General features: G+C 38.9%; 1 protein-coding gene across 1 annotated transcript in view; it reads right to left on the reverse strand.

Moving 5' to 3' along the window:
• Positions 1-274: 274 nt before the first annotated feature.
• LEPROTL1 (leptin receptor overlapping transcript like 1) overlaps positions 275-13,310 on the reverse strand; it is a 62,368-nt gene continuing 49,332 nt past the window's right edge. The window contains exon 4 of the mRNA XM_085641080.1: positions 275-3,171. Coding sequence (XP_085497206.1) covers positions 3,055-3,171 — 117 coding nt within the window. The 3' untranslated portion in view covers positions 275-3,054. The remainder of the gene's footprint in view (positions 3,172-13,310) is intronic.

Genomic DNA, 13,310 nt, shown 5'->3' on the forward strand with positions numbered 1-13,310 from the left:
TATATATTTGACGGTGCTGCATACTGGATTTGGGTTAAACATACATTAATATATATGGATTTTTTTGTGTATGCTCCTGGGTCCACGCGCGAGGGCTGGACTATTCAGTGCTTATGACTATTGATGAGTATCCCCTGGAAGAGAACAGACAATTCTCAAGAACTAAGCGAGGGGTGGAAAAAGTATGACTGGTCATGTTTGTGCAGATTCAGAGTAAGCTGTTTACATAAGAGCAAAATGTTAACATACCTCCTCTACAAAATTAGGAAAGCAATTAGTATTTAAAAGCTTTATTGTCTTTTCAAAAGTTACTTTTTACAGAGGAATAGTACTTCAGTGCTTATTTAGAAAAATCATACCTATGAACCATTTACAATGATTGCAAATTTTTTGTTTTCAAGTCAATTTCAATTATGCAGAAAGATTTATAACTAAACTAAGTCCTGGTCTCCATTTTTGGTAGAGAGATTGTCTGATCTTCCAGAATATTTCTCAAACCACATCCTTGAAGTTGTAGGTCCTAACTTAGGCATTCCCTATCTCCGAGACCTGATGAAATAGAGAAACTGCCAATGTGATACATTGGAAAAACTGGGTTTAAACTTCCACAAAGTGCTCTATGAATCTAACCTATCTGTATTCTAAACCATATGGCTATACAGTATCTAATAGAGGAGCAGAAGTTTTGGATTTAAGAAGAACTTGTGCATAACTTCCATTTCTGGACGGCATCAACACAGACATGTAACTAAGCAGACTGTAATGCATCTTGAACAAGGACTGAAGACTTAGGATTCAGGACATGCAGATCATATTACTTAAAAGGTCTGCTACTAAGGTCATAACAATATTGTAAATGTGCCTGTGAGAATGAGAACAGGCCTCATGAGATGCAGGCTGGGCAAGTTGTATGCATTATCCTAAGGCTGGAAGGAAGGCGTACATCTAGCTTGCCAGGTACACTGGATACAGCACAAAATATAATGCCTTGAAAAAACACACTTTCCTGAATACCTGCAATGCCAATGCATTCTTGAGTTAACACAGACTACCTACTCAGGCTCCTTCCCTTCTCTATTTGAATGCATGCAATATGCTTGGATAATTTACCAAATTATGCCCGCAAAGTTTAGTATGAATTTAATAGTTTGTAACATGCACAATTAAGTTATGTTTGTGAGCATACTAGAGTTTTCTTTACACTTTCATGAAACACAAGTGACTGTGTCATGCATCACATTCATTACCCTGAGTGAATGGATTATGCTTCTTCTGAACCAAAAAAGCTTGTAGATACAAAGCAAAGATATTCACCCACAAAAATCAGAGGCCACGAAAGGTAGCCAGTTATCTGGGGCCAAAATTGTCAAACTAAATCATATAAAACCTGACAGACAATAATGTACATTGTGAACAGACAAACAAGCCAATGGCAGTTAATGCACATAAAGCAAGAATTAAAAATCACAATTAAAGTTGTCGCTTAAAGAAAAGCATTCTGTGGCTGTTCGGAATGTTTATACAGTGTACATTCAATTCCAAGTCATTCAACGCTATAGTTTGATAGTTTGAAATACTTTAAATCTTCACATGGCAAGTCGTTCAGACACTTTGTGTATAATAAAAATGCAAATGAAAATAGAGGGTTTGTTTTTTTACATACATTATAAATCACTTCATATTTATAATCAGTAGCGCCATTTGACAAAACGTTTTGTACCCTCGTAAACACAAATAAGAAATAAAAGACTGACCCACTAAATAAACTAAAAACAGATTTATAAATAAACAGTTTCAATGTGTTGTGGAAAAAAGACGTAATTTCAATTACATTTTCTTAAAGATTTTACCAAATTACAGCATAACTGTAGGAATGGAAAAACTAAACAAACTAAACAGCCCCTCTTTTTATCTTTGCCTCTCTTATGTTACTCACACAAATGGGTTTAGAATAAAAAAAAGGCAAGAGCAATAGTGATCTATTCAAAGCTATTGATAAATACTGTATTCCAAGGGACTGAATTTGAGCAGTAGATTACCATTTGCCACTCATCTACTTACTTCTCACAATAAAACAGAATGGACACATCTTACAGCTCTATCTGAACTTCAGATAGGGCACTGTGGATTTGATAAGCTTGCTGTCTCTAAATAAAAACAAGGATATCACGTAGCGGATACATAGTAACTAGAATAGTAGTCTAAGCAGAAATATTCTCAATGATGTTCACAGGAGCACTGCTGTTCCAATCCATAGACAAACTGAGCACTTATAGTCGGATTTGTACTCCAAAGATATTCACACTGCCATGTTTAAACTCTGGCGAAGAATCCTGTAGATTATTAAAATAAAGTTCCAGAGGGGTGACGCTGATTTTGCAATGGTTCACTAAATGTCTATATTGTGTTCATATTCTCTCCAGTGAGTCACGTGCAGGAAATGACTCCTACTGACATTTTGCTTTTCAGGCTCCTCCGCGAAAGGGTCCTTGTGCCAGTGGTGTATAATCGTTTCGGTTTAGCGACTTCTCTCGAGGGAAGTTCTTATGAAGAGTCTACTCCTTTCTGTTGTAGTGTTCAGTAAAACTAATGAGAAGCACAAACTTACAAAACACAGTCACATTATACTGTTGTTCTCTAAACTGAACTTTGTTACTTTTTAATAAAAACATTTTTAGCAGTTATAGTGGCTCGGTTTATAGACTCTTCCAGTTGTTAAAATGTTGCTATTACGAATACAATATTTATAAGAGAATTTTCTTCCCTCTCAATACAGCGGGAAGGATAAAAAAAATGGAAACAGAAAAATATTAACAGGGTATTGTGTTTTCCTTACTTTTTTCTTTAAACTAAATAACATACATAGAGCCCTTCAACAAGTTTTCAACATCATGATATTAAACACAAAATTAAAGAGGGAGAATTTAAGTATCCCCACGGAGCCTAGTTATACCATTTTCTCTGTATTGCCAAGTCTTTTACTTAAACAAATGGCCACATAATCACAAACATTGCTGTCCGTTTCATAGAAAGCTCTGTGTAACAAATGTTGTTTCACCACTGCTGCCAGCTAAAGTCATCATTTCTGCCAAAGACCAGGAAGAATCCTAGTATAGTTGCAAAGATGACTGTGTTTCCTGTCAGGACGAGACCACAGGCTCCCCAATCAATCTATGGAACAAATGGAAAATCTCAGATGCCAATCTTTAAAACACATTTTCAATATTCAAAAAATATCAAATTGTTAAAATAACCATGTGTTATACGTTTCATACTTAATATAAACAAATTCACATTCATTACCATGAGAAGGAGATTGTTAACGATCTGTTGAAAACACCAAAGTTCAAACAATACATAAGTGCATACAATACTTAATTTCAGTAGTGCATATTCCAATAATGCAAATAACTATGATCTAGCCTAAATTGTGCTTTAAATGTCCTTCTACACGTTGTGTCTGTTGCTTTCATATATGCTTTTTTCCAGTTTAAATTAACATTGGCCTCAATTAAATTCTATGCAACCTGACCTAAAATGTTGTTGTGCCTGAATCGTGCCAATATGACAGCAATATTAACCTTGATATTGCAGCTGCCAGAAAAATAAAACTTGCCTCAATACATTTTACTGATGTTGCATCAAAAATCATCAGGTGTACATTTGAGGCCACTGTTTCACCACAAGTAGTTAAAATCCGTCCATAAATATTACTCCAGAAACTAGCAGCTAAAAGGAAGAAAGCTACTATATAAGGCCATCTCCCCTTTTCCTGGGGATAGTTTTATATATTACACACACACACACATATATATAAATACACAAACAGAAATATATATACATATATATATATATATATATATATATATATATATATATATATAGCTCTCGCAAATGTGTACATTTAGCAATTCCCCGGGAATGACCATCTATGTACATATTTATTTTGTGGTTTTATAAAGTCTTGTGTGTCACCTTTAACCCCTTCGATGCTCATGACGGAACGGTTCCGTCATGAGCATCGGTTGAGCTGTGCTCATGACGGAACCGTTCCGTCATGACCACGCCCACGCTAGAACCCTTCAGCACCGCGGGGGAATCCGCGCAGCGCTGAAGGGGTTAAACTTCTAATTACATTTGTAGGATTTGGAGACATGAACGCAGAGCATTGCTTCAACAAGGTCAATAGGATCAAAGCTAACTCCGTCAGAAAAATAAAAAATATTAATTGTCATAATGACTGCCTGTGACAAGAACCCACCAAATAAAGATTCACATCTGTTGCACACCATTGTATTCTGTTTGCATTGGCTTCTGTATTTGGATATATAGTTTGATACATGCCTCCTGCCTAATATCTCTGGTCACAGATACCTAGTCTTAGACGAAAGAGCAAATTGCTCTCAGCAAGTTGTCATACCAAGCACCATTTACAATAATTTTCTGTTTCTCAATGATTTCAGTTCCAATGATTTCAGTTCTCATTTACATAGGATATAAAATCTTTTCCTTTATATTCTTAATTCATAATTGCAATTTACATGTCCTGAACTGAGTTAAGGAACATTTTCTTTTGTGCTGTTACAGAGCTCCTACAACGTATTTCAATGCAAGATCGGTAAAAAATACATACCTGTTATCACTGGTGCTTTTTTTCCAGCCGGATTCGGTGTTTGAACAATTAAATTGAAAATTGCTACGAATTCTGGTAATTGTAATTTTTATACACTTATGTAACAAATGAGAACATCAAGACTTTTTTTCCTTTTGGCTTTTGTAGGAAACTTTTCAAAACGAAAGCCCCTCAGATGACACGTTTCTAAATTTTAGGTGACACAGGCTACTCTCTTGCACTGTGATTCCTCCTTCCTGTTCTACCTATTAAATTCAAACAAAAGACCAGATAGTTCCTTCCCACTGGATGGTCTCTCTTTCTTGTACAAATGTCCAGATCAATCTATTGCCATTTCTCTTTCTAACCCAAAAAGCTGATTTGGTGTTTTGTGACTTTTCCATTGGACTGCCCATCTCTCTGCCTTGCATGGATGTCAAGAACAATTCATAGCCTTTTCCCTTTTTAACCCAAAATGGCCAATTCGGTGCATCTTGACTTCCAGCACCGAAGTTTTAGCTGTCCGATACCATATTTTCTCCTTTTCCCAGCCGCAGATCACGACCCACCGGGGTCTTGTGCACACTCAAACTGCGCTCTGGTTCTACTCAGAAAAATACACTTTCTTTGTTCACAAGTGTATTCTGTTTTTCTATGCAGGCAAGCATACTTGGAAAGTGGGCAAATGACAATACAAACATTAAAACAATCCACTCAGCAAAACTCTCCGCACTGTGCGTGAATCTACAGTGCCATGTCAGGATCTATTTTTTATTTATTTACTTTTTAAAATTAAAATCTATGATTTTATCAGATGTTTTCAAAGTATTTTCCGTATACTGGGACAGTGCAGCTTAAAAGATACTTTAACTCAAAAGTTCACTATTCAATTATTCATTACTAAATACTTGAGAGCCCCCTTCTCTCAAGATATATATTACGCTGGAACTAATATTTTTAGGCTCAATATCTTCATGTAGGAGGTATCATTTTACAGGAATATGAGGTAGATTTTAAACGGTGCTATGGCGGTCTCTACGGGGAGTAAAGTGTTTAAGCTTCCACCTCATTGGCTGAAATGTGGGTTCTTTCAAACGGGATGGAGGAGTTACTAAACATACTGTGTTGTTAGTGAAACTTCCTGTTTCACTGACACCAGAGCCATTTGATCTTCCCAGAATACTGAAACATTTCCTTAACCTCCTACTTTCTATGCCATACTAGGAATACAGCCTGCATTTCGAACCAGAAGGTCCTTCACTCAATTTCAATCTCACTAGGCCCATATGAGATAAACATGTCTTTTTAGGTCTCATCTAACTCGCCAGACCATTGGCTATCTTAGAAAGGACTTATAAGCCAACCATTACTTAACATTGGTTGGCATTAACGTCACATTCTTTTGTTGGCTTCTTATTCATGGCTTGTGGTGCTTTTCAGCGATCACCTGAGTTTGAACCTCCACTGGAGCATGGGCACTTTACTTGCGCCCTGCTGATGTCCTTCTGCATTAAAAAGCACTATTTCTTTTTGTTTAACACTCAACGAGAGTGCATGTTTTGTTCCTCACTGTTCCCATTTACTTCCTCTGTGCCCTCCATGTTGCTTCCGGCCACCACACCCGGTGCTCTGGACTCCCCATGCCATCAGTGTAGCTTTTGATTCCCCACCTGCTCCTCAACCCACTATTTTTTGCTTTTGCAAGTCCATGTGGTTTGCCCCCCACCCACACTCCATTGTATGTGCGCTTTCTCGCATTTGCCCACCCTGTTGTCTGTGTTGTACCTTCGCCCACCCTCCATTGTACTCCACCCAGCCCCTCTTGTATGTTGTCTGCCTCCTCTCTCATGTTGCCTTGACTATAATTCAGTACACCATTGTTTTTTTTTAAGTGCATTGGCACCGACTACATCATAGAGCTTAAAAAAAGGCATTAGCGTTGAAGGCATCATCATGTTTGTTTTCTAAATTATTTTTAGTTGTGCTCCTGCATAATATGACTACAATCAATGGCAGAGCCAATAGGTGCCAAAGGCAAGACCCACTGTCTTTGCTAGGGCTTGTTGTTAAATCTTTCCTCAACCAATTATCTCTTAGTGTAAGGTTTACTGTTTATAGTAAATTGAATTTTATTGTGTGGAGGCGGATGGGATTTACCTGAAGATACCTGCAGAAAAAGAAAATGCTGTGCTGGCAATGCGGACTGAGATCCCACCCCCTAACACTCACCCTACCACATTCTCTTCGGAGGATAGGTCTTCACTTGTAGAATAAGTATCTTATGACTGTGGCCCAGCATGCCAATGAGGTACAGTGTGCCCTTTGTGAAACACATTAAGATTCTCTTGAACTCCATTCAGAGGATTCACAAGGTCCCTTAATACTCTCTCCGACCTAGAGATGAGGGAATCAGTGTGTCATCTCCACAGTGTTAGACCAAAGGGTCTGTCCTTATCTCCACTGCTAGCCCCTGAAAAACCCAATATAGAATCCTGGGAAAGACGATCACAGTTGTGCACAGACTTTCAAGCAGTTAATGCTGTGGTCCTCACTGCTTTTCCGGTTGTCCCAAATACTGCAACTACCATGTCCTGTAATTCATCCACTGCTATAAACTGCACTGTTGTTGATTTTTGCCCCACTTTCTCCTCTATCCCAATACACCCCAATAGCCACTTTGTTTGTATTCACATTTACGGGCCGACAAGTAACTCAGACAAGGCTCAAGGGTACACAGAGCCACCTGTATGTTCACAGGCCTGAAACAACATCTCGACTCTCTCAACTTTACAAGGAAGTCTGCTTTCATCCAGTATGTAGATGGCCTGCTGGTTGCCTCTGATACATTGGATCACACCATTCTGTATACCTTCTCACTGAATTAGCAAAGAAAAGGCAGAATGCGTCACAGAAGAAGCTCCTATGTTGTCTCCCACATGTACATTACCTAGGTCATGATACTTCTACAGGGCGAAAGCACCTGCCCACTGATTCTGTCTAGGTTAACCTCAAGATTCCTCATCCCGCTACTATAACCCAAATGCACAATCACAGGTGTTGCTGGTTATCGCCGCCAGTGGATTTTAGGGTATGTGGAGTGAGTCAGTGATCTACAAAACTTCACTAACAAAAAGGATATTTCTCAATCATTAACCTGGTCCAAGACAGTAGAGCAAGTCCTCACTTCTTTGAAGAGTGTCTGGTTGCTAAACAATTCAAAGCCCTTCATATTGTTATATCATGAAAATGAGGGGTGATGGGCGTTGCCCTTGGGTTCTTGGCCCAAGCACATAGCGACAAGACGCACACACTGCATTTTATTCTTCTGCTTTGGACGCTGTGGAAGCTGGATTGCCTCGATATTTACTAGCTGACAGCTGTAGGATACTTGATTGAAGTACCTGAAAATATTGTGCTGAGCTCCCCTCTTGAACTAGCTGCTCCTCATTCTTTGAACATACTTTTACTCACTATTAACATGCAACACTTATACATGATATGTAGTCAAAGTATAAAATACAGTTATTGTCTGCCTCTGAATTTACTATTACATGATGCCCAGTATTGAAACCTACTTTTTTGTTCCTCATTTTACATGAGGTGAAGCTCTTGATTTTTTGATTACAACAATTGTTGTTGCCTAACCACACACTGACTTGAAAGATATTACTCCTACAAACTGTAAGGTGGAGTTCTATGCAGTTTGGTCCCATCTCAGAAATGAAGAAGGAAATATGTGAATGGGATATGAAGTTTTTTCACAAGTTAAAGTGGTGTAAAGTATGTCTTCCTCAAGTGTACACAACCAGGAAGCAAAATGTGTTGCATTTAGTAGATTTTTTAGTCTTTCTTTAAAGACGACTGTCACTATCAACACAGATTCCAAGTACTCCTTAGGTTACGGCCATGATTTTGGACAACCATACCTTTAAACAGTGTTTGCCACATCAGGCACAAAAATCAAAAATGAGGTATAAGTTTTGGAGCAGGGAAGTGAGTAAGACATTGGTCTAACTCCTCTGTTTCAGCTTTTCTGTTTAAACCCCCTATGGTGGAAAACCTGTTATACTGTACTGGCATCAGAGAGTCAGCGGTATTGAGGAGTACGGCAGTTCTTCACCAGTGCTGCAGAGACAGACTCAGAAGGTGCATAAACACTGAAACAGCAATTCCTTAATTGAGAAGGAGTATCACAACTGGAAAGAAACAGCAATAATAAATGGAACATTAAAGAGAAACTATAAGACTTGGAGAACGGATCACGGCGATACAACATTCATCTGAAACTTGTACTTCGGGGAGCGAAAGGGAAAACTATGCTCAAAGTGTATTCTTAGGGCTGATGATTCTGAACAAATATAAATGGACAGAACCTACACAAAGGGCACTCTAGGAATGCACCGTCCAACAATGTACATCAATTTCAATAAAAAGACTGCGTTCTGGTAGCCGGCAGATGTAATGTTGACGTTACTTTGTAAGGTCACAAAATGCTATACTTTAGGGATCTTTCACATATTAATATCCAGAAGAGGAGAACCATGTGACAATCACTGTCTTTTTGTGAGCCCAGAAGACACCATACAAATGGAGTCAGCATTTTAGCAGTATCTCCAGCTGGAAAAAACAGGTGAGGTCACTGACCAAAGCAAAAAAGATCTTCCAAATCGAAGCTGGTCAGCAAGAAGACTAATCAGAAGATCTGCTCGGAAAGATAGGCCGAAACCACAAAGAGAATAGTGGAACAAAGCTATAAGAAACAGAAAGGGCATCCAAACCACAAACAGTAGTGAGACTAAAGAAACAAAGAACAACTGTGGAGCAAGTGATGAATTCCAGTCAATAGGCTCTTCAAGAAAATGGTGAAGCCCATCAACCGCCCAAAAGGACTGACTAAATTAGTGCTTGGTTGCCCTGGAGAGCTTTATTGAGTGCTCACGCAGCAATGCTGGGTGTGATGGGGGAAGGAGATAAGAGGTGCATGAATTGCTGCAGACACAAATAACTTCAACTTGATTGCTGGGGGTCATTGTTGAAGTTATGCTGTTTTGTGTTTTTTTTACGGGAAAAGTTCGTCTAGGAAGTTTCATGCACTGGGGCGGCCAATTAAATTCTACCCCTAAGCAATAGGCCATAATAATAATAAACAAAAGAATACAAAAAAAGTCACATGACATGACTATCCCCCCCCCCACGCACTAAAGATGAGAAAGATCAAGTTATTTTGTGTAATGCCTGAGGTCTTACCACTCCTTCAAAGAGGGTAACGGTGCTACCCTATGAGGGGGTTCAGGAACACACCTGCTTTCTACAATAAACCCATTTACTGAAACCCTTTTGTCTCGGGGTTGAAAAAATAAAACAGCTTTAGAGGTATTCTTCTTGCGTCGCATGCCGGATACTCAGGGTAGGCAGTGATGGTAGTTTGGGGGCAATGGCTTGTGGTGAATAGTGTCTGAAGATGCAAACCGCTATCTATCAGTGTACGCACCAGATGCTGGTCAGGCACCTTTCTTTAAAACAACATTGCAGAAACTTTCTTCAATTGGATCAGATCCTCTAGTTTTAGGGGCAACTGAAATTTTGTCATTTATGGGAGGAAAAATAAGAGAAGTATGGAGGAAAATCTACAATGCCAAAAGAGGTTCTCAATGGCTTGTTGAGGTGTTTTCCTCGATACCTGGACAGAACGCCATCTGTGTTAAATCAATTATTCTCACTAGTCACTGGCTCGTAAATCATATCTCAGATAAAATATGGTATTTACTTATCAATTGATGACCAAATATATACTGAATATAGAACATGGGACCGTGTTCAGGTAATTGACACGCTAGAACTGAAAGAGAGTAGGGTCATTACAAGAGGAGCATAGAGGCTGAGCTAGAATATAATCAGAGATCCAGTAGCTATGATGACAATTAGTGCCCAAATAAAAATACTTACTCTATAACAGCAATGAAGAAATGGCTTGGAGACAACATGAGAGACACTCAAGTATGTGGTAAGAGGTTGCCTTATAGATGAATAGAGGAGTGAAAAATAAACAAATAAGATCTTCAGCTGAAAACATACACAACAGTTTCCACTCGCAGAAACAATAGTTGGTTATCCTAGCCCTGAAAGGACAATTACGCTTAATGGAATTACGTAAGGCAGAACAAGCAGTTACTAGACTTGGCCATTAAAGTCTATGAAGGGTGAACTAAAGCAGGGTGTCTCGTGGCATCCAGACTGAAAGCCAAATAATTACATTACATATATATTCAGTGAAAACAAGACAATTATGGTTCGGACTCAAACATGCAAAACAACTGAAATTCGCCATTTATGGTATGCAACGCAAGTCATTGTCCACAATGCAGAAAACGCAAATGTCAATTTTAAAAGGCACAGGAAAAAAAGACTGAGGACTAAAAGTAAAACATGGTGGGTGACATGAACTGTGGCATGCGCTATACGTGCTTCATAACATAATTGGCAAATTTCATCAGTTTTACGCATCTATCTGAGCCAGAACCAGATCTCAGTTTTTACTTGCATTTTATTAGTCAATTTCTATAGTGGTTTTAAAATATACTTTACGCCAACCCATTGCTTTGCACAGACCCTGGCTGAGTACAGTGGGTGTTGGAAATGGGGCCAAGCCTGTTGCCAGACTCTAACCCAACCGACTGCAGGTGGCAAACCCCGCCATGCACAGCCTTCTGCCTCGTGCAACAGTAGTTTGCCGTAGGGTCAATCGCATTTGAGAAAAAAATTATGTCATTGAGTTCCTGAATTACGATTTTAAACTGTATAGATATAGAAAGGTGTTAAGCCTTTAAAGTCCGATTTGCAACGGATTTGGACCCAACCAACAAATCCATGCTTTTTTTGTAAAGTTCTACTTCCATACCTCGTCTAGTCTAAATCCATTCAATGACTTTGGTTGTAAGTGCCAGCAAACGTTTCTAATAGAGTTAAAATGGGGTAACATTTCTTTTTTCACCACACCTTTAACTGCACCAATACTGGCAAGACACTAACAGACAATGCCAAGGAATTGTTCAATTTAGTGCAGATCCGAAGGCAAATCAAAAGGTGAATTTTAAATGGAAGGACAGCTGAACCATAACTACACAGTGGCGATTGCCATCATGCAATATATTACATCTTGGGGTGCTTCTTTTGCACAACGAGCAGTGATATAAAAACTCGGACCAGTAAATATGGCCAACATTTCACAGTTTCCTGCAAGATACAGGTTTTATCATCATAATGACAGCCCCAAACCACTCTGCAGAGCTTTGCTATTGTCAGGCCATCTAGATTGTGCAGCATGGTGATATGCAGCATGGTTACCTAAATTATGCAGCAAAAAAGGTACATTATGAAGCACATTCTTTGGCAATATTATTTTCATTTGAGGCAGAAAAAATATTTGTGAAATCTGCAAATTATGTGGTAAATTTTATGGCAAATACAGTAAATCCATAATTATGTGGTAAATGCTGTAGCAAGAGTTGCATAAAAACCATTCGTCCTCACCAGTGTGGACTGTTTTATCAAGAATTAGCTCATAAAATGTAAACATAATCATTCCAATTCCAATTGGTTCCCTTTCTTAGTTGCACATTAACGAAACAGCTTTTCCAAACTCTCTTTCCCAAAATAAGGATTTAACAATCTAAATAATTTGTAACCTGTAATATTGTGCTGTATTGCCATCTCAAGGTTCTGGTGACATTTACAAATCCCTCAGCCGTCACACTCATGGTTTACCAAGTCGCCAGAGCCCAACCATGGGGAAATTGGACAATATTAGACAGTAACCTCTGTATATCTCAGATAAAAGATGAACAGGGCCACCAACTGACAAAAAAAGTAGACAAACTAGACATATTTTTTTCATTTCTATTAACAATTCTACGAGGTGACTCCTTCGACTGCTGCTGTGGAATACGTGAAAGAGGTGGGTTGGATACTTTAATACCCTTTGAGAGTGCCCAATTAGAACTACAAAACAGCAAATCAATGCGGTAGTCCGGAGCCTTAAAGTCCCTGAATCACCCAACCCGGACAGATTTATTCCAACTTTTTAATAAGAGTTTCAATCCCAACTATCAGACTTTCTGACATGTTTATTTAATTGCTTTAGCAAACATGTGGAGTTACCCCTACTATAGCTGAGGGGAGTGTGTCCAAAATTCCTAAATCAGAGAGGATCTCAAGAAATGTGGGTACTACAAACCCATATCCCTCTTGAACATCGATGTAAAGATTTTTTTACTAAATTCCCAGTGGCCAGCTTAGATAGTATATTACCACCATTGATACATCCACATCAGGTAGGGTTTGTCGTGGACCATCGGGTGAGCAACAATACAAAACAATTTGTTCAAACAATAGGTTTGGTGCATCGGAGGGAGGAGAATAGGTAGTTCTCCCTCAATGCCTAAAAGCATTTGATGGTGGACTAGAACATCTTGAAACATGCTAAGTTAACCATGGGATTTGAACCCAATTTTATGTCGCTGATAGGGTCCAACTGGGCATCTTTGGGGGCTTTCATTAAGGTTAATGAATGTCCAAAAGAGTACAAATAAGAAGAACGCGGCACAGGTGCCCCTTGTCACCTCTGCTGCTTGCCCTTTATTACAAACCACTTGCTAAGAGAATTCAGTGTAACAGTGATATTATAGTGATACGGTGGGGC

The sequence above is a fragment of the Triturus cristatus genome, chromosome 2_2 (assembly GCF_964204655.1).
Source record: "Triturus cristatus chromosome 2_2, aTriCri1.1, whole genome shotgun sequence".
In the NCBI taxonomy this organism is placed as follows: domain Eukaryota; kingdom Metazoa; phylum Chordata; class Amphibia; order Caudata; family Salamandridae; genus Triturus; species Triturus cristatus.